At 46.4% G+C, this 18,557-nt stretch overlaps 1 protein-coding gene and 1 long non-coding RNA gene across 3 annotated transcripts in view; one reads left to right on the top strand and one right to left on the bottom strand.

Moving 5' to 3' along the window:
* LOC141489131 (uncharacterized) overlaps nucleotides 1–12,660 on the bottom strand; it is a 129,956-nt gene extending 117,296 nt beyond the window's left edge. The window contains exons 1-3 of one of the 2 annotated variants that reach the window (XR_012468904.1): nucleotides 12,362–12,657; nucleotides 12,025–12,129; nucleotides 7,411–7,662 (exon numbers count right to left, since the gene is read on the bottom strand). This is a non-coding gene — a long non-coding RNA (uncharacterized LOC141489131). Of the gene's footprint in view, nucleotides 1–7,410; nucleotides 7,663–12,024; nucleotides 12,130–12,361 lie in introns of those variants that run through there. The other variant, XR_012468905.1, reaches the window with a different exon arrangement.
* Nucleotides 9,955–18,557, top strand: part of TWIST2 (twist family bHLH transcription factor 2) — a 70,969-nt gene continuing 62,366 nt past the window's right edge. The window contains exon 1 of the mRNA XM_074189837.1: nucleotides 9,955–10,809. Within this exon, the coding sequence (XP_074045938.1) occupies nucleotides 10,286–10,768 (483 nt within the window). The 5' untranslated portion in view covers nucleotides 9,955–10,285 and the 3' untranslated portion in view covers nucleotides 10,769–10,809. The remainder of the gene's footprint in view (nucleotides 10,810–18,557) is intronic.

Here is an 18,557-nt window from a genome sequence, read left to right on the forward strand (position 1 = left end):
GATCAATGTTGTTGATCACATTTACAATAATCCTGTAGGACAAACTGGCCAGGTCTTATTAATCCCTATGTTGCTGAGAAAGAAACTGAAGATCAAAGACGTTGTGACTTGCTCAGAGTAACATAATATAGTTGGAAGCAGACTATGAACTAGACCCTGGAGCTTCTAACTCCCAGACCAAAATTTTTCCCACTATATCACACTGCCTTTGGGGAGGACAAAAAAGCACAAGAGGAATGAGGGAAGAAATCAGGAAGAGAGAAGAAGACAGTGTCTCACAAAGGTCAGGCACTGGCCAGGAAGGTTCTGATGTAGAATGGTCCTCAATAAAAGTTTATTAGCTCTTTACCCCCAACATCCTTTGGTGATTGACATCCCAACAAGGGGACATGCTTTTTAAAGACAATGACTCTGACTTTGTTGTCTTAACCAGGAGACTGAGACAAATGGTGAGAATCTCCATCCAGGTAGGAGGGGAAGATGGTGTCATGGAAAGAGGAGATATATGGCAGGAGGGGAGTCCTTGGCTTCCCTTCAAAACATGCTCATTGGGTGGCCATCTCCTCCTTTCCTGTGATCAGCCAAAGTATACTCCTAAATTACTGGATTCAGAACTGAAAGTGACTTGAAAGGTCATCTGAGTATCATAGGATGACAGAGCAAGAGTGAGAAGGAACCTTCAGGCCATTTGGTTCCATAGTCCCCACCACCACTTTATAGAGGATAAAAACAAAGCCCAGAGAATGAAGGGACTCATTCAAGGTCATGAATGCATGCAATTCAAGTGATGCTGTCATGTCCTTTTTGTACAGTGCATTTATCATCTTAGAATCATTGGAGTATACTTCAGATGTCATCTAGCCAACTCCCATCATTTAATAAGGAGGAAGCTGAAAGGAAAGGACTTGTCCAAGATCACACAGTGTATTCAGTGGTAAAGCTTCAATAGAGCCTGGTCTTTTCATTCCCAGATAGGCTGGTTCTCAGTCAAAAGAGTACTGGCTCACTTCTGGTGTCATGTGATAAACTCAAGCAAGTCACTTAAATTTTCTGGAACTCAGTTTCCTCATGTGTAAAATGAAGGGTTTGTATTAGATGGCCTCCGAGGTTTCTCCCAGTGTGCTCTCTCACTGTACTATTCTGTCTCTCTCCAGTTCTGTATATGTTCTATGAAATATGGTCTGATGTTCTTTTTCTTATAATTATTGTTAATTGGTTGAGGGAAATGGGGACTTACCTCTGCATTACAGGAGAAATGGCATGGAAAACAGATCAGATTTGAAATCCAGATTTGAACTGATTCCTTTTAACATTTCCCACCAGGGCAGCTTGCTGGTACGGTGGATAGCGTTCTGGGCCTGGAGTCAGGAAGACTCATCTCTCTGAGTTCAAATCCAGCCTCAGATGGGCTTTCATATTTTTCCTCTATAAAGTGGGAGGGTTATGGAACCAGATGATCTGCAGGATCCTCCTCACTCTTGTTATATCATCCTATGATATGCAGATGGCCAACTTTCAAGTGTAGCCTCAGATCCTTACTAGCTGTGTGATGCTGGACAAGTCACTTAACCCTGTTTACCTTAGTTTCCTCATCTGTAAAATGAGTTAGAGAAAGAAATAGCCAACCACTCCAGTATCTTTTCCAAGAAAACCCCAAAGGGGGTCACAGAGAGTTAAACACAATTGAATTAGCAACAACTCTTCCTTGCTACATGACCCTGAACAAGTGACAATTTTCTGAACTCCAGATTTTTTAATCCATAAGATAAGGAGAATCATAGTTTTGTCACCTGCCTCGGGTGTCTGGAGAAGTATGTTATTATCATGTTTGTCTTCAGGACTTCCTTGAGACAACTGTATTTCAGATGTCCCAGAAACAATGCCACGTCAGCAGGGATTTAACACTGAAATGGTGTTTATGGGATCATAGAAACAAACTCTCTGCTCAAGAATTTGGGTGGCTCATCCCCTCATCTCTGCCTCCCTTTCTTCTTCTGTAAAGTGTGGTGATTTATCTATGAATCAATCAACAAACATTTATTCTGAGTCCACTGATAAGCACAGGGCTAGGTCCTGGATATACAGAAACAAAGAATGGAACCATCTCTTCTTTCAAGAATCCTGGTATTCTCACATTTTAACTAAGGGAATAGTATAAACTATCCTGTCCTCCCCGATCCAAATCTATGAGCTAGTTCTGTAAACTAATTTGGACCTTGTTTTCCTCAAGTGAAAGAAAAGGGCAGGGGAGAAAACTGGGCTTGATATGCTCAGTGGTCTCATCCAGTTGTAGGGATGTGATTCTATTCTCTTGTTCACTCCAGCTCCCCAGAAATGGCTGAATATTTTTGTACTCTGGGATTGAAGGACTTTCATTCCTACATCCGATGTTTTAAAGTACCACGTGAGGATTTCTTCCAATTTGTCCCCAAATTAGCAGCCAAAGTAGGTTGCAATTGTTTTTCATCCTTTGTTTTTGAAGAGGACCGATGACATCCAGATGGTGATACCTTGACTTGAAAATGAAGTGGACATTTGCGAGACAGAAATGTGTAAAGACACCAGCTTCACTCTCTCCTGTGGAATCAACAGAGTCCAGTGGAGTCTTGACATAAGTCAAGACCATGCAATGTCAGATTGCAATTACACTAAGAATGATGGGAGTCCAAAGTTATTCCTTACTGGAGAGAAAAGCCAGGAGTCATTGCCTGGGAGTGTGTTGTCCGCATGGAGAAGTATGGAAGCATACGGCTAGCTCAAGGGGAGGTGTTGATAGATATCTCTAGAATCTGGCCCACTCCTCTCCAAGGAAAAGTTTTATTCTTCTTAAGGAGGAATGGTAAAAGTGCAAAAATGTTCACCTCTGAGAAGGAGAAGCAGGTCTGAAATTGCATCTATCTATCTCCCTAGAAATTTCTGCTCTTGGAGCATGATTGTTTTTTAAAGTTCAAAGCTACATGCCATTGCTTCCTTGTGTAACTAACCAAGCTTCCACATTCAGGTTTAAACTTCCTGTCATCAAATGCCAGTTCCACAGAAGATAATATGATGAAGCCAATGAATCTATTCATCCAAGAAGATAGTTTCAGAAAGCAGAGAAGTTCTATGACCATATATACCAAAAATGCCTAAGTGAATTGGCTCTTCATATGAGAGCAAAGTGAGATCTCACTCAACCAAGATCCAGAACCCCAGATCTCACCCAAAGAAAAATTCTTCAAAGTCTCCTAAAGCGAAACTGGAAATCAGAGAGATGATATGGAACCAAGTTTCTCCTATTCGTCTGCCATTTAACAAAGTCTTTTTTCCCCTTCTTTCTTCACAGTTCTCTCCCTGAAAAGAAGCTGGAACCAGGAACAGTAATCTCTTGGAGCACCAATAAAGATGGCCTTTCCTGCCCAAAGCTGGTCTATTAATTCTGCCCCAGTACAAATACTGACTCATTTGTTCTCTCCACCGAGGAGGAGGCTCTTATGTAAAATGCTCCAGGCTTTAGGCTCAGGTTATACTGGAAACATGGAGCAAACAGACTGGGAAGATAGAGAGAAAACTGACTGCTAGATGTTGGTTCAGGCTGCTTGTGGCCAGACCCAATGAGCTTCCAGGAGTGGAGATTCTTCTTCTTGTTAAGGAGAATTGATTGCTGATATCTAAGGAAAACGGGCCAATTCCAAAGAAAGGAGATCCAAGTTGCATTTTTGTGATACATGGCCAGAAGGAGGCACTCCATCAACAATCATGTGGCATATGGTAGCTTCAAAAGATCATTTCCTTCCACTATTAATTCTCTTTCAATTTTTAAGTGATTAACTGTGAATGAAAACCTCAGGATATGATCATATAACAGATGATTAGATAAGTTATACGACCCTCTAAGACCTGCGAAATGTTTCAGAAACATCTTCTCCCTGGAGCTTCACAACAATCCCATGATGTAAAGTTCTCCAGGAAAATAGCCCCTCCTCTCAAGGACCTGAAATTCCTCTGGGGAAGGAGGGAGTTGTGCAGACATCCAGAGAAGTATACACTCCACACACCAAGCTCTCTTAGCAACTGGAGTCCCCGCCTCCACCTTCAAGTGAGGAAGACCAGCTTCTACCTAGAACATAGAATCACCAGAGAGTTGGAGAACTGGAAGGAATCAAATGGGTTCTCATTCTAATTCAACCCATTCAAGGAAGGAATCCCCACAGATAGATGGCCATGAGTCTCAGGTGATTAATTGTGCTGAGCAGGGAGGGGCTGAACTGCACTAATACCCCAACAAAAAAATGCAAAGATGAGTAGAGCAGAGAAGAGTAATTACCAGGGGAAGGAATAAGGAGAATTTTCACCAAGGAGGTGATGTCTGAACTGAGTCTTCGAGGGAACTAGGGATTCCAAGAGTAGTGGAAAAAGACAGAACAGTAGAGGTTCAGAGGAATGAACAGCCTGTACCAAGGCCCTACGAAGGGAAAGGCATTTCATGCTCCCAGAGAAAGAAATGCTGGCTACAACAGGGAGTTGGTGAACACATTGCAAGTTTTTATTTCTCTTGGCAAATTTGAACTGAGAACTTCTAGACTGGGCTCAATTTTACTAGTTAGATAATGGAGTATGGTCTAAGTGTTTCCTACCTCCTTTTACTGGAAGGGGAACTTCCCTAGCAACTCGAGTGACTGACTCCTTTCCTACTTGTTAATATGTACGTATTTATATTTCATATATTATTTCCTTACCTTAAGGAATCATGTATCATAGATTTCAGTCTGGCAGGGATGTTAAAGGCCTACTTCAACAGCCTCATTTTACATTTAACTGAAAATGAGAGAAGGGAAATGAATTATTCAGGGTCATCTAGATAGTCAGCCTCTGGTACCTCAGAAGTCAGAATCTCTAGTTTCAATCTTCACCCGTGATTCTAAGATAATAGGGGATACACGGAATGCTTTCCATAGCACTGAACCTTCTTACCTAGTCAGAAGAGCTGGATTCAAAAACCTGTCATCAGGACATGCTGGTCCTATGGCTATGGAAAATCTCCCCATCTCTCTGAGTCTCAGTTTCTTGTCTTTGTTTGTTTGTTTGTTTGTTTGTTTTTTCAGGTTTTTTGCAAGGCAATGGGGTTGAAGTGGCTTGCCCAAGGCCACACAGCTAGGTAATTATTAAGTGTCTGAGGCGGGATTTGAACTCAGGTCCTCCTGACTCCAGTGCTGGTGCTCTATCCACTGCACCACCTAAGCTGCCCCAGTTTCTTTTCTTTTAAAAGAGGGGTACTATTACCTAGAAGTAGATCCCTCATATTATGAGGATTTAATGAGATCATGGCTGTAACGTGCTTTAATTTTAGGATTTAAGTCAACAAATCAATAAGAATCTAGTAAGCATCCACTCTGGTCCGGACACAAGAATCTACTCTGGTCTGGACACTAAGGTTCAAGAAAGGGCAAAAATCAGTCCCAGATGTCAAGAAGTTTCTCATCGAATGGGGAAGACAGTGTCCAAACAACTATTTACAAACAAGATGTCTCCAGGGTCCGTGGGGACAAGCTCAGAGGGGAAGGACTCCTATGACTTTGAGTTAGAGATGGTACACGAAAATGTCTAATCAGGTCACTGCAAAGATTGAGAGATTGATTTTTTCTTTTGAATGACTTTATCTTCAATTTTTTCCTCTTCTTTAAAAAGAATTTAACTGACCACACCTAGCTTCAGGCCCTTCACAGCTACCTATCTGTAGGCATTTTCTAAATGGATCCAACTTTCCATGGAATACTGACTGAAGCAGAAAACTGGCCATTAGACCCCAGATCTTCACTTCTGCCATTTCCCTAAATGTTGGTACCTTCTCCTTCCCCTCTAAGTGTAAATTCCATCCTTTATCTTTTAGGTATCTATTTACATCAATGTTTTCCCCTCCCTCCAATTATAATAGAAACTTCTTTAAGTCAAGGATGCTGTATCGCTGACCTTTAGCACACAGTAGGTGTCTCATGATGAAATATTTATGGTGGAATCTCGATTGAGATAACACGCATTCATTGACCTCAGGAAGAACTTGGAGGATAGTAATAATCCATACAAAGCTCCTCTGCTCTTCCAACAAAATATATAAATAGTTGATGGAATTTGGATGGCAGAATCCTGCACATTTTCCCCAGATGGAACATTCCCATTTCTCTTTAAAGACTTAATGGTGAATATACAGCATTCAAGGAATAGTCATCACTTTTCCTGCCTTTTTCATGTTTCCACTGACTGTAAAAGTATCCAGGATCCATCAGAGGGATTTAGGACCATAGTTTAGAATGGGAGCTCCTCAGAGTACATCTAATGCAACTCCCTTCATTTTCCAGATGATGCCCAGAGAGGCCAAGCAAGTTTATCCAGGGTGGCTCAGGAAAGGAAGGAAGCAGTAGAGACATGAAGGAGCTCGGATTTTGGCACCCTAAAGTCCAAGTTCCTCTCCTCTCCTCATGAATGCTAAACTCCCAAGGGCTTTCAGGAGTCCCCAAATCACAACTACAAATCGGTGAGCACCCCCTCCTACCCCCAGAGCATAGCCCATCCTGGTTTTGCACAGGGAGGTTGAGCCTTGTTCAAGATATGGGCTCCAGGTTCCTTTCTGGAGGTCTATGGCGAGCACCTCTCAGCTCTCAGGGCTCCATTAACAGCTCAAGAAGTCCAGACATGGGGCGGGGGCAGGAGGGGCTGTTCCCTAAAGGACCTCTGTCACTAGGCTTTTCCAGCAAAGCAGCTTTGCCATTAAACTCAATGATGAACTGTCCCTGCTATAAAAAAGAGGACTCTGAAAAACAGCCCGCTTGTAAATAACCTTTTTGGTGCTTCATAGTTTGGGGGAGGAGGGAGGAGGAGAGGAGAAGGGGGCAGGAGGAAGCAGGAGGGGGAGAGGAAAGAGAAGGAAGAGAGAGGTGGAGGAGGGGAAAGGAGAAAGAGGAGGAGACTGTGGAGACGGGGAGCGCTCTTCCTTTGACCCTGAGTGTAGGGAGAGTTAGAAGGGGCCAAAGCATGGTGTGGAAAGCAGCCTCTGTAGTCCTCAGGAATTCCTTGACTTCGGTCATTCATTCCAAAGCTAGTAAGGGAACACCCAATCCCCAGCTCACAGTCACCACTGACATAGGGTTCTAAAGCCTGCGAAGTGTTTTCTCCACTTAACTCGCCCTCAAGCTTCAATGTGATAGTTGCATTCCTTATCTCCATTGTACAGATGAGAAAAGTGAGGCTAGTCTGGGGGCTGACCCTCAATGTAAACTAAATGAGGAAGAATGGACTTCCAACTCCAAGCAGTAGTTATTATATTTACATATATATGAATAAAAAATTGCATATAATATGTATATATTATCTATATATAAATATAAAATATTCCTAAATTTCCTTTTCCAAAACAAGATTCGTTCATTCATCCAGCACTTCTTAAATATTTATTATTTTAGTGTCTGATGTTGCAAGGGACACAGTTTTAATTTTTTTCTAGGCTGGGGAAACTGAGGCCCTGCTCAAAGAAATAAAGGATTGGAAGTCCCTGGAAAGTTCCATCCAATCTGAAAATAATTAGGAGTTCCCATCACAAGCTCTGTAGTCCTGTCTCTTCGGAAACAGACTGTTACCCGGTGATTTCGCTCCAGCAGTTGTGCTCTGGGGTCCCCTCTTCTTTTTAGACTGAAACAAAGGGAGAGAGTTGGAAGGGAGGGGGAGAGAAAGAAAAAAGCCAAAAGGCAAAGGAAAGCGAGCTCTCTAGTTGGCTGAGAAAGGTTGCTGACCTTTTGTCCCGGGTCTGCCCACCGTGCTCTTTGGTGAGATACTGGCTCCTGAGAGTGGGGATGGGAACAGAGAGGGGGGAAATAGCTCCCACATCATTTTCGGGTGATTCTGAGTGGGGTTTTCAGTTCCAATCAAACGGCGCAGCCCTTTCCCTTGATCAGCCTGGTTTCTTTGACAGTTCTGCACTAGGGAAATGGCTAATTGAGACCTGGTCACCTGGGAATATTTTCAAAGGCATCAAAGCTATAAAACTACCTCCAGTCCTCGAGCCCAAAGCTAACTGTGAAACAAAGAAATCACACTGAACCACTTCAAACGGCTCCGGCAACTTTGGGGTCCACATGTGGAATAAGCGCTGCACAAGTGAGAGAGGAGCTAGCAACCCTCCCTTCCCGGCTGTGGCAGCGGCTCTAGCTGGCGCTGACGCCAACTAGCCAAATGGGGGTGAGATCTCCAGCGAGACCCGGATCCAAGCTCTCTTTTCCTTCCAGCAAATTCGTTTGCTAGCGCTGTGTTCCTCTGGAGAGCTAGACCTCGGCCCAGAGGGAGCGGAGAACCCCGAAAGCGGCTGTTTCTTTGGACTCTCTGGACTGGCACAGTTGCCTTGTCCTCCCAGGTTCTGGCCAATCAAACAGCCCCCCCTTCCCCCCAAGTGACACCTTCGGATCCTCAGAGAAAACCCATCCACAACCGTAGATCAGGCTTTAAAATGGGGGAAAGAGGGTCGGACGTGATCCCCAGGAAAGCCCCTGACGAGGGAAAGAGGCCTTGAGGGTCGCCAGGCTCCCCGTCTCCCCAAAGTCATTTCCCCGCTTTCCCTGGAAGGTGATGGGGCAGGACTGCAAGGCCCCTGGGGAAAGCTGCAGGCAAGGTAGTCAAACCCACGCAAACCTGGGGCAACTTTGCTGCCACCACAGCCCCCCCCTTTCCCTTTTCTGTGGCCTGTCCCCCTGATTTGGGGTTTTTGCTGGTTTCTTGAGAAACGCAGCAAAGTTTGCGAACGAAAGCATTCCAGGGCCAGCGGTGGACTGTTAGACTCTGTGAGTTTTACAACCAGCCATTGCCATGGGCATCTTCAGCCCGGGGCCAGGAAGGAAAAGTTCACAGAGACAGAGGGCGCTTCCATTTGTGTGACGGGTGCTGGCGGTGCTGCCTAGCCGTTGGGGCCAGGCTGCCGACTGGACTAAGTCGTTTCCCTTAGGTGGCTAGGGTTGTCCTTGCTCTTGGGAGTCGGGAGAGGGCTAGAGGAATCTACAAAGGACTCTTCCAGAACCTCTGCTCTCTTGACAAGTCCTTCCTCCTAAGTGACCGGTGAATGTCTTCACCTCCAGAGCTCTCAGAAACTGAGATTGATTTGGGGTGGGAGGGGGGGAACTGGCCCCTTGGGCGGGGGGACAGGGGTCAGTGTTTGGGGAGCGGGGGTCAGGACGTGGGGCACTGGAGTCCTCTTTCCTCCTCCCTGAGGCTTCTCTCCTCTTCCCTGTCTTCTCTGGGTCTCGCCCTCCGGTCCCATCTCTCCCTTGCCACCTTCTTTCTCCTCTGCCCGCTGACTCTTCTCTCCTCTCTTCCCCTCTGCCTTCTGCCTCCTTCCCCCAGCTCTCCCCTTTCTCTGCCCCCGTCTCTCCTGCCCGCTTCCTCGCCCCCTCTCCCTTTCCCGAGCTCTCCTAGGCTCAGCCGGCCGGCGCCCGCTGGGGCTCCCCACGGGAGGCGGGTGCGAGCGCGGGGCCTCAGCGGGCCAGGGCCGGTTCGGCCCCGACGGCGCTGCCCGGGTCGGGCCCGGGAGCGTGGGGGAGCGGCCCCGGGGAGGGCAGGGGCGCGCAGCCCCGCGGGCCGCCCCGGCTTCCCAGGGGCCGAGCCAGCGAACAAAGCGGCCGAGGGGCGGCCTGGGGGGGAGGTCCCCAGGCGGCCGAGGCTGAGCCCGGAGAGCCCGAGCCGGGCCGGGGCCGGGCGGGGAGAGCCGCGGCTCGCCTCGGGAGGTGCCTTGCCCGGATTTCGGCTCCGTGTAACCCAAAACTGTGAAAGTTGGAGCGGGGAGGGGGGGAGGGAGGGGGGAAGGAGAGAAAGAAAAGAAACTGGCTTTCCTCCCCCTGGAGCCGGCGGCCAATCAGCGGCGGCCTCCGCACCTCCCTCACTTCTGACAACTATTTAGCAGCGGAGCCCAGCTACAGTTTCCAAAAAAGTTAGAATAACTTCCTCTCCCAAAGCCCTCAATTCTGCACAAGCCGTCCTTGAAATAAGAGACTTTCGAGAAACTCGGAAAACGTCGGGTCAGCAAAACTGCTGTTTTTCCAAAAGGATCCGTCCCAGGAATTTCCGAGCCACTGAGGCTTCCACGCGCGCTCCCACCGCGCACACCCTCACCCTCACCCTCACCCTCACACACACACACACGGAAGGAGGGAGGGAGAGAGAGAGAGAGAGAGAGAGAGAGAGAGAGAGAGAGAGAGAGAGAGAGAGGCGTCCAGTGAGGACTTGGGCTAAGGGCTCCCTTCCTCCTTCCCCTCGCCTCCCCGCAGCCAGAATGGAGGAGGGCTCCAGTTCTCCGGTCTCCCCCGTGGACAGCCTGGGCACCAGCGAGGAAGAGCTGGAGAGGCAGCCCAAGAGGTTTGGCAGGAAGAGGAGGTACAGCAAGAAATCCAGCGAAGATGGCAGCCCCACCCCGGGCAAGCGGGGGAAGAAGGGCAGCCCCAGCGCGCAGTCCTACGAGGAGCTGCAGAGCCAGCGGATCCTGGCCAACGTCCGGGAGAGGCAGAGGACGCAGTCCCTCAACGAAGCCTTCGCGGCCCTGCGCAAGATCATCCCCACGCTGCCCTCGGACAAGCTCAGCAAGATCCAGACCCTGAAGCTGGCCGCCAGGTACATAGACTTTCTCTACCAGGTGCTGCAGAGCGACGAGATGGACAATAAGATGACCAGCTGCAGCTACGTGGCCCACGAGAGGCTCAGTTACGCCTTTTCCGTGTGGAGGATGGAGGGCGCCTGGTCCATGTCGGCGTCTCACTAACTCAGCCCCCGAGGCGCCCGAGAAGCCCAGCTGCTCACGGGGTAGGTCCCTGCTTCTTGCCTTCTCCCCTCCACCTCTCCTGCTCCCCGTGGGTCCCAGGCCCGGGCGGCCCGGGCTGGCCCCCGAAGGGAGGCTTCTTCTCCTGGAAGGGCGCAGGCCGGGGCCCCTCTCGAGGGGGACAGGCAAGGCTCAGGTGGCTTGGGTGACCCAACCCGAGGGTGAGGAGTTGGGCCCTGCCGCTAAGGCCACTTACTTGTGGCTGTGACAACACACTTTTTTGGCTTTGTCCAAAACCTGGGGGGGGGGGGGGGAGAAATTTCTGCTTCTGTTTCCCTCCTGCGAGAACAAAAGAGATGAGGGCGAACCAGGGAAGGCAGAGCAGGGGCATCAAACTGGCAAGCACAGGCCCTGGTGCTTTGCCTTTTGCCCCACGGATGCCGGCTGGTGTTGGGAGGAAGGAGGCACCCCCCAGATGGAGGAAAGGGACAGAACTTCCCAGAGCCAGAAGGCATTTCTTATACAAACAGGAGTGTTTTTCTTTCGGGGGGGGGGGGGGGGAGTTGTGTATAAGAGGACACAACCAGCAGAGCCCAATGACAGCAAAGATGAACAACAGCTGCTGTTTGTCCCACAGCCTCCCAGGGCCCTGAAGAGGCAGCTCAGATCAAGTTGGCTTAGAGGGATTTCGTTGATCCCCTTGGGCCCCTCCTGGAGGGGTGCACTTCACAAACCCGGCCCTAAGTTCACAATCAGTTCTGTGCCAGGGCTTCATTAAAAAAAAACAGAAAGAAAGAAAGAAAGGAAAGAAAGAAAGAAAGGAAAGAAAGAAAGAAAGAAAGAAAGAAAGAAAGAAAGAAAGAAAGAAAGAAAGAAAGAAAGAAAGAAAGGAAAGAAAGAAAGAAAGAAAAGAAAGAAAGAAAGAAAGAAAGAAAGAAGGAAAGAAGGAAAGAAGGAAAAACTATCGTTTCTGTTTCTGAGCTAAGTTCAAGCTGGGTGTGTGGGGCTTGATGGTTGGCCTTCTGCTGTTGCCCAGGCTCCCACTCACTTACAGATACAGATAACATCAGCACTGGTCATGTTCAAAAGGAGCCAGCCTCCCAGCCTCCCAACCTCCCAGCCTCCCAGCCTCCCAGCCTCCCAGCCTCCCAGACTCCCAGCCTCCCAGCCTCCCAGCCTCCCAGCCTCCCAGCCTCCCAGCCTCCCAGATCCAGGCCCATGGCCAGGAAGGGCTCAAAGAAGCAGGCTGCTTGGCTTACCTTCCCAGGAACCTTGTCGGATTTCTTCTGAGTTTGCCCCGCTTTCCTTCTTCCCTCTGCTGCCCTTAGCTTAGTTAGCTCTCAATGTATTTTTCTCTTTTCGGTCTACATTGAAAGGAAGTGTTCTGGGTCAAAGGACAGAGTGTGGCCGGCATAGGAATACACCCTCATACATGTGCAAATGTGTGTGAGCCCATGTATACATGTTTCTACACATGTGTCTGTGTGTGCGTTGTATCAGACTGAGATCAGTCCAGAGTCTCTATATGCTAAAGATACATACAGACAGTGGTCACAGACTCTAAACAGGATCTCCATTGGACAGCAAAAATCTTACCTTGTCGTTTGCTTCCTCCATAAACTGATAAGGTTTGGGAGGCTCATCACTGATTGTTTCTTGTGGTCATAATCCTCCCATCGTCTTGTGTCTGATACAGAAGAGAGACAGATTGCAACGTTCTAGATTTAGAAAAAGACCAAGTTGGAGAGTGAGGACCGACTGGTCTGGTGAAATCGAGGATGAGCCTGGGCGACTGATGGGACAGAGAGAATAGAGCAAGAAAGGGAAAGGACACCGGCTCTCTTTGCAGAGAGATGGTGTAGGTTGGCCGTTGCTTTTTTCTGTTGAAGGGCACCTCCAAGATTCTTCCTGAGAACGTCTGTCAATGAAGGCATAGATGCCTCATTGTCCTTTCCAAACGGACATGTGGAGAGAAGCGGGCACCAGCATCAGAATCAATAGCACCAGGACAAAATACAAATTTTTATTGTTTTTATTGTAAGTTTCAAACCTTCCCATTTCTTAGAGTTCTAAAATCTCCTCTGAGAGTTGCTTAAGGCCAATCTGAGTCTCATGACCTCTCAGAGAAGACAGAGTTAGCTCAGGGTCATTGGAGATGATGATGCTGTTAGTCCTCTCATATCTACCTGTCCAGGGGGACCTCCTTTGCTCCGGGGAAGCCCTCTGCCTTGCTGGCACTTAGCTCGGACCAGGAGCTCATTTTTGCTGTGACCGAGAGAAGCCACTTTTGTATAACGGCTTTGGAGATCGTAAAGCTTTTCTGTGGGTTGTATTTTCGAGGAAACAGAACCAAATATTTGAACAAAGACCAATCAACTTATGGGAATCTTCTGCTTTGTCCAAAGCAGATGTAAAATGTCCCCAACACATGATTTCTCAGGGAAAGCAAGTTTAGATTGGCTGAAGACAGAAACACAACAATGGTGAAATAGACTAACTCTGGCCTTTGGTTGTTGCCAAAATTATATATGAGCCGCCATTCGTTAATTCCCTTTATCTGTTCTCCTTTGACTAGTCTTCGTGTAGCGTGTGGTACGGGACATCAGAAGGAAGAACAGGCGCATGAAAGGTCTCATTGTTGGGGGGGTTAAACACACAGGCACCCCTCCCCCGCTGCTTAAGTATAATGTCAACAGAATTATAATTATGATTGTCCCAGTAAAAAAAAAAACCCATGGAAAGTAAATACTAGGAGCCATTCGCCTAATGAAGGAATTTAGCTGGAAAGTTTAGAATTTCATTGAAAAACAATGCCCTTTCGGATCTCTAGGGAGCCAACTGTAAAATAGAAATGAAGATACATTTAAGAGAAAATCCTACCTGTTTAGCTTCATTACCAACAATCTCCTCTCCCTTCCCCCCTCCCAGCCCCTCACCCCCCACTGAAAATATCAGTAAGAGGATCTTTGTGTCATCTTTGGGATGCATTTAACCCATTTAGTTAGCATATGCCTTTTCCTTTATTTTGTCTTTTCCTTATTTCAGAGAATTAGAGATAGAAAATTCTGAAAAGTTGTGTCTCTTCAACAGTCACACTTACACACACACACACATGCACACATAAATAAAGGGTAGAAACTTAAAATATCAATCAGTCAGGATGTTCCCTAGTGTGAGGGGACCAGTTTGCATAGTATTTCAAGCCAGAGTGGTTTGGTTTGCTTGGTCTAAATTATCTAATCGTAGCCCGAAGTCTACACTGACCTCGGAAGCCAAAGATTCAATGTGGATGGGTCACTTTTCTAAAATCTCCTTCCTCTTGAAACTGAGTATTTACTGCTAACAATTATGAGAAACAAGATTTCATTATTTTCACCAATAATTTGCTAAGACCAGGAATCTGACTTCTAATTTTGATGAAGCATTCTGTGTGTTTCTATCCATCTAAAACTCTGGGTGAACTGATGGTTTGGAAAACTAAACTTAGGTTTCTAGAAGAAAAAAAAAAATGCAGGAAATGGCCAAAGTAGAGGCCCATGCTTTACACTGATGTTTCTTCTCTTGCCAGATTTCCAAAGTGTAAGGGGACCCGAATTAATGGGTCTGTTTGAACCATCAGCTAGATCTTTCCCAACAGGAAAATTCCAAAGGTTTGGGGAGGGAGTGTGTGTGTGTGTGTGTGTGTGTGTGTGTGTGTGTGTGTGTGTGTGTGTGAAATTGTTCTGAGAAAATCAGGAGAGCAGATACTCATGATACCTGGCCTTGAAGAGATGCAAGTAATTCATACATGTTCGGCAGTGACAGGGTATCTGGGTATTCTCCACATCATTAAGGAAAACTCTCCTGTTGGAATTTCAATCAAGTGGGTCCAAAATGAGCATAGTGAAACTGGGGGCATCTCCACTCTTTCCCCAAATAGCACCTGTAGAATTTCCTAACCCAGACTGCCTTGATGGCTGTTGTACCTCTTACCATCTTGTCCAAAAGACTAGGGCACTGCCAGGGGATGACTTCCAATTATTTCTTTTGAGAGGAAAGGGGGAAGCCTAACAGCTGAGTGGAGTCTGCACTCAGGTCAGGAAGAAGACGCATATTCAAAGGAGCAAGTCCGAAAAGTAGAGTCAATATATCAGTGCTGTGTTTCTAAAAGATCAGGGCAGACTGAGTGAATGTGGGGAGGTCTTCGTCTTCCCCCTTCTAGCACCCTTGGCACTAGGAATGATAGACCTAGGTGGCCATGCTGATACCAAAATCTGTCTACCAGTATTCTTGGGCCTCACTCAAATGTTGCTATCCAAGGAAAAACAATCCTATGAGGGAACTTCTCCTGTTGCAAAAAAGAACCTTCCCCTTTCTTATGTAAAGAATATCTTTGGAAAGATCTTACAGGTGAAAATAAGTGAGGATTCCTGTGTTTTTTATTCTGGAGAGGATTAATAGAGGTCACTTTTATTTAGCGATGGGGTACAGGGGAGGCAAGAACTAAAAGTTCATTTAAAATATTCCTTTCTGCAAATCAAAACTGAAATTAAAAATAAATTTAAAAAACCACTTTTAATAAAGTTTTTTCAAGGTTGAGATTTGCTGCTAAGTTTTCCTTTTCTTTGCTCCCTTCCTTGAGTTTCAAATTTATATGAGTCTTTTCTCACTGAGTGATTCAAAAGTAAAACAAAACAACAGCAACATCGAGCCTGTGGGGGCATTCTGGAATGTCTCCTTATGTGTGTGACTTGACCCGGGAATGGCTTCACAGGCTGCAAAATGAAAATTGTCTGCTTTCTCCCAAAGAGAAAGTCACCAAGGAAAGAGGCCAATGCGGCTAGGGACTGCCACGAAGGGCCGAGGCCTAGAGCCGGGAGCAGCGCAGCCAGGAGAAATGCATCTACCTTTGCCCCTGGAGATGAGCAAACAGGGGGAGGCGGGCAAGTGGGAGGCTGGAGCTCAGGCCAAAGCAGTCAACTAGGTTTTTTTCAAAATCTTACCCTGTTGAACAAATTACAGAACAGATGATGCTTTCACCCAGTGTAGAAATGATAATGCCAATCTGAGCCTCTAAGAGATGTTTTCTTCTTATCCCCTTTGCATGCCTTGCCTGGCTACACTTTCATTCAGAATAGGGGGTGAAGGTGGAAAACAGGATATCTGATTATTCAAGGTCATGATCAGGATGAGATTCTCCGAAATCTGAGCATGGACGTATCCCCAGCAGACCCAGAAGCCTGTTTTCATCCTCAGAAAGGAAATAGCGACTAGAGATTTGGAGAATGTTTGCTCCCTAGGAAAGTCAGCCTTTGTTAGATCTCAGGATACTTGGGCACATGCTGGCCAGGAGAGAGCACAGAAATCCTCAGGCCTGAAGTCTCAAGGAATAACAAGCCTGAATCAGTGGTTGGTCATCAGATCTTGAGGGCTTGGTATCTGGAGAAATATGAAGAAGCTTGTTTTTCTCTTATGGATGTGAAATTAGAACGGGGGGTTCAATGGGGTTCTCACCAGTTTGTTACAAATGGTAATGACATCAAAAGTAAAAAATCAGAGGCCTGAGAAGTTAGCCCTTCAGACTGGGCTGGGCAGAAAAAGGCAAAGGAAGATTTGATCTGTGTCCCCAAACCCATCATGGCAAGGGAAAGGGAACTTTGGGGGAAGGAGCATTATCCTTTCATAAGGGAGTCTGTGTGTGTGTGTGTGTGTGTGTGTGTGTGTGTGTGTGTGTGTGTGTGTGCGTGCGTGTGTGTATGAAAGAGAGAGAGAGAGAGAGAGAGAGAGAGAGAGAGTACATTTTCTCACTGTGATTTCCTTTCCCCTCCTTCTAGGGCTTTCCTTTGAATTTTAGATGACCTGTTAGCTTAGTTGCCCCCTTCCTATGTGAAACTGTAATTTTCAGAAACAAGTCATTAGAGAAAAGAATCCATTGGAGGAAGGTGCTCTTTTCTCTTCACTCTTCTTCCACCTAGTCCTATAGAAAGTACACATTGCCTTTCAATTCTAGGAATGAATTTATTTGGTGGTGGCTTCTGAACCAGAAATACACAGTGACTCAGTGGAGTTTCAAGCCGAGGTTGGACCTGGTTTCATTTCAAAAGACAGGTGGTAGACAATTCAAAGAGCTCGGTTAACATGAGTGTACAGAAGAGCCACAGTCCTGATTGTGGGCAGCTCTCCCTGGCCAATGTGGGCAGTGCCCCCTTGCCAACAGGCTGCTTGGCCAATCGTTTCAGGACAAGAACCTGAGAAACACTTGCCAACACTAGCTCTTACCTTAGAAAGTAGTTTCTGTATCACTCTGAGGATATTTGTGGGGCTGAGGCTCTAGAGACTTCCTTCTGTGTTCATTGCCGACTAATGGCCGCACATATTCTCCCTGGTTTATTAATTATTGAGGGGTAGGGCTCTTCAAGGTTAGGGTCACCCTGGATCTTTTGTCCTCCTCCAGGCTGTGGATGTAGTTATGTCTCATTAACTCTATAGAGAGTTGAGTCTCCTCTGAGGTTTGTACAATAAACAAACTCCCTAAAAGAAAACATGGGGCAACCGTTTATGGGCTAGGATGCATGCTGCTTCCATAGTGGGCTTTTTGTGCCCTCAGTTAGTACTGAGCTTTCTGGGAGACCGAAGAAAGGCTTCTCAGCAGTCACTTCTCCCCTTTCCACAGGGAGACTGAGGGTGGGGGTTTGATGAGCAGTTGTATATTAAAGGTCATTGGACTTGGGGGGGGGGGGCAATAAGTAATCAGATGGCAGCAGTCAGGTGCCTCCTGCTCTCTGTCAGGGAATTTGGGGTGTGAAGAAGCCTGTCTCTGAGATTGCCTACTCTCCCCACATTTGAAACCTCAGCTCAGGAAAAGGAAGAGAAGATGATCATGAGTTCAGTTGGATTGGTGTATTTTGGGTCCCTTCCAAGAAACCTGTGTGAGTTATGATGGAATTCCTGATAGGAGAGGTTGGTCCTGTTGAGTGCCCCCAGAGAAAAAGCTTGGATTTAAAAAAGAAAGAAAGAAAGAAATGTAAAACATACCAAATATGGGGATGGGGGAGAGGGAAGAAGGAAGGAAGGAAGGAAGGAAGGAAGGAAGGAAGGAAGGAAGTTAGGAGGGAAAACTTCTTTGAGTTGGAAATTTAGCTGTCTGTATTTGCATACAGTAGTTGTATTTTAACAATAAAACTCATTCAGAGACAATAAAATTTAGGATTCATTTTCAAAAGATATAAATTACCCTTCTACAATTTGCCTCATAGAGTACATGGATATTCTATGAGCTACATGAGCATGAAACATTTTTTTTTCCCTGACTTGTAATATCAGTGAAGTTTACTATTCTCTGTCTAATGAAGTAGACCCAGGATGGAAGGATCTATCTGTCCACTTTTTTTATCCCTGCTCCCTGTAGCTTTCCCACTCCTACTTGCATCAATGAAAACCAGAGCATCTGTTTAGATGGACTGATCAAGGCCATTCAAATGCTAGTGCCCTCCATTCTCAACAGCTTTTCAGCTCCTGCTCTTCTTTTCAACTGCATCTTACTTACAGATTTACAACATTATCTCTGCCTTAGCTGAAGGACTGCCACTGCTTTCATCTTCTGGATTCTATGGATTTAGAGTTGAACAAATCCCATAAAAAGAAGATACTATCTTCATGTCGTCACTGCAACGAAGTAAAGACAATAGAAGAAAGAAGAAAACATGGACATATAATCTGGAAGATTTGTTTTCATAAATGTTTAAACTTCTGATTGATATTTAAAATATTTCTCAAAATAATTTTCCATGTGACAAAACCAAAACCAAAACAC

Source organism: Macrotis lagotis, chromosome 5 (genome assembly GCF_037893015.1).
Source record: "Macrotis lagotis isolate mMagLag1 chromosome 5, bilby.v1.9.chrom.fasta, whole genome shotgun sequence".
NCBI classification, from domain to species: Eukaryota; Metazoa; Chordata; class Mammalia; order Peramelemorphia; family Peramelidae; genus Macrotis; species Macrotis lagotis.